This window comes from Poecilia reticulata, chromosome 9 (genome assembly GCF_904066995.2).
Source record: "Poecilia reticulata chromosome 9, P_reticulata-male-v2, whole genome shotgun sequence".
In the NCBI taxonomy this organism is placed as follows: Eukaryota; Metazoa; Chordata; class Actinopteri; order Cyprinodontiformes; family Poeciliidae; genus Poecilia; species Poecilia reticulata.
In genome coordinates this window covers 452607-455614 of record NC_088838.1, presented here as the reverse complement: position 1 = coordinate 455614, position 3008 = coordinate 452607, and the positions used below count along the sequence as shown (strand labels likewise).

The following is a 3008-nucleotide window of genomic DNA, read 5'->3' as shown; positions in this document are numbered from 1 at the left end:
AGGATAAAAACACTAAACTCAGATGTCCCAGCTTTTACTAGCATGTAAACGCACCATCTACACACAAATATGGGAGCTTCCCCAAAGCGGGAGTCTCAAAAATACTTGTGCTCTCGTAACCGGATCTGTGTGTAAATGCAGTTTTGTGTGTGTACCAGGTGATTTGTGTGTACTTTTACAACATTTATAGACGTAGGAGAAGATTTATTTTATTTTTAAGGTTTACAAATCCAGTATTACACACGCACAGATATTTTTACACACGCACAGATATTTTGAGACTATTTTCACTCCATATGCATCTTCCTGCAGTCAGCCAGCAGTGTTAGAAGTATCATCTGTTAACCCAGCCATCCAGGTCCTGGTAAACCTTGCTGGTTGGTAAACTGGGGTACTTAAGGCAGATCTGACAGAGTCTTTCTCTCCAGTCAGTGTAGGTTTTAATCCTGTGCGTCTTGTGCCACTTGAAGTACTCCTCATAGGCTTGCTTGTCTGCAGCCACATGATTCAGGTAAACAGCCAGCTCTACTACACTCTTAAAATCAGCTACATGGATGAAGGAATGAGGCGGAGCCACTTCCTCATAGGTGGGCCTGCTAGGGCCAAGAACTACTGGAATGGTCCTTGCTTGGAATGCATTCCTCCACAGCTTCTCACTGATATAGTCTTTTGTCTCTGAGTTTTCAAAAGACAAGTAGAACAGACATTTTGAGATGGTGGGCAGCAACCTATCGTCTGGGAGAGGCTTCTTCTTCCACTTTCCATACACCTGGATGGGGATGTATTTCTGCAGACTTTGGTAAACATTAACACGGGTCTGGTTGGGCTTGGATTTGCTAACCACCCAGCTTGCAAAGCAGGAACGCTTTAAAGCACTTTGAAAACCTTGCATTCCAGCTCCTGGAAGGGTCTCTCCATAAGGAATGGTAACATCCGCGTCCCGTCTGTAGCTCATCGTCCAATTAAAGACACCGTTAAGCTGCTTGACATTTGCATTGTTGACTGGAGGCTCCATGGATAGCCACATCCAGCCCTGGGCCGTTGACCGAGGCAAGTGCATTGGCAGAATCGATGCAGCGTTGCTCAACTCCTGGTGGTGGAATACAACCACATCTGCAGTTGGGTAGGCGGATCTGTCATCAGTGAGGAAACAGTGGCCAATACCATACATCTCCAGACATTTGTTCCCACTGAGACTGTAGGACCGTCCGAATGGCCAGTGCCACAGCAAGATGCTGAGATTCCTCTGAGAAGCAGGCGCAGGGTACTGCTGCACGTGAAGCATCTGGATGACCAAGCTGTGATAAACCAGCAGTGGGAGGGAGCTGAGGAGGAGGATGACAGCGAGGAGGAACAATGGTCTGAGCCCACATGCCACCATGGCTGCTGGGTGTGATCCACGTCGAAAGGTCACAATTTACTGAAATGGAACAGTTGAATGGAAGGAAGAGTGAATCAGAGAGATTATATTCACACGTTCATTGATGCTTAAACAGCACAGTAACCTACAGTATATCAACAACAGAAACTTCCAGATTGGTTCTGTAGCTGACAGAACTTATCTGTTATGTTTTAAAGACTTGTTTCAGACAACAAATGATTCTGGTTATCAGTTTGTGCTGGATCCAGTGTCACCCCTGCTGTCTGTTCCTTACATGTTTTCATTATTGGTGCTGCTAATTAGACACTAAAAAGAGCTGAATAGATTGAACAGTGGAAACATAACGTATCTTGGTTATTTTGATCTAAGAGCACATTTCTTAATTTTCCTTATTATGTGTAACACCAACAAGACCAATTGTAAAATGAAACTGACAGGTTACATATGTGATACTTGCTCACAGCTCTTTTTCATAAAAACCCTTAATTTAAAACAGACACACAGAGTAACAGGTTCCAGAACTAAATCTATAGCTAAGCTAATTCTTGTTGGTAAATAAAATCAAGAGTTTTGTGGAAACAATATGTCTTACCTTCCAGAGATGGCACTGGGCAGCAGGCGCCTTGCTGGAGCGTTGTCCTCCTCTGGTAGAGGAAATCCTGCCTACAGAGACTTTTTGACTCATCTTTTGCTTCACCCTCTCAGTTTCTGTACTGTTTGCTCTCAGTGGTGTACCCGTCTTTTTACATCCTCTGTATCTGGTCAACAACACTGAATGTCACTTTCTTTAGGTTTTTTTTATTACATTTCCTATTTTTGTATTATTTTGTATACTGTGAATTCTTAGTTCTTTTTTCTAGTCATCTTTTATTTTTGGTTTGTCAGGTTCATAACTTTAATATTAGTTTTCCAACTACTGACTTCCTCGTCCATGTTAGTATGTCCTCTGTTTACCAGATTCCTGTTTTCCTCTGTAATTAGTTTAAGTTAGTCTGTTTGTTTCACATTCTCATTCACTCCATGGGACTGCTTGGCTCTCAGCTGCAACAGATCAGTTCTTCTGATTACCTCTTTTCTGCAGTTTAACCATCGACTTTGTAGTGTTTGAAAACAGGTTATATCTTTATATCTCAGTATCACACAAAAGCTGAGGCTTTTGCTATGAGTGAAGTGGAGTCTGGAGTCTGGACACACAAATGGACTTTTTGGAATGACCTGGAACGAATCACAGCACAAAAAACATTGAGTTTGAAAAACACATTTACCTATGGATTCAGTTTTCCTGAAGGCACGGGGAAGATTCCAGATGCACAAGGGGACAATGTGGCACAGGATCCAAACAAGATGTCAATGTGGAATATGTGATTGTTATAATATGCTCTATATAAAGATGGACGCTGTCCAGAGAGCGGGTGGGTCTTTATTGGCCTTGTTGCTCTGACCGGTCTCTAAATTCTCATTAACTCTCTCATGTTTAACATTAATCTATGCATTTTGGGCTTGCTTAACCTGCATATGCATTGGTTAATAACTGTACTTACTTATTTAAGTCTGTCTTACAGAGTCTTCACTTATGCATCCCACAGAGGCACATTACAGACAACCCCAAAAATATACTTAAACTTTA

The 3008-nt window shown here is 42.1% G+C and overlaps 1 protein-coding gene across 1 annotated transcript; it reads right to left on the bottom strand.

Annotated features, from left to right (window-relative positions):
- Positions 1–319: 319 nt before the first annotated feature.
- Positions 320–1381, bottom strand: LOC103460181 (alpha-(1,3)-fucosyltransferase 7). Its single transcript, XM_008402248.3, has one exon. The coding sequence runs from the start codon at positions 1379–1381 to the stop codon at positions 335–337; it is 1047 nt and encodes a 348-aa protein (XP_008400470.1). The 3' UTR covers positions 320–334.
- Positions 1382–3008: the final 1627 nt, after the last annotated feature.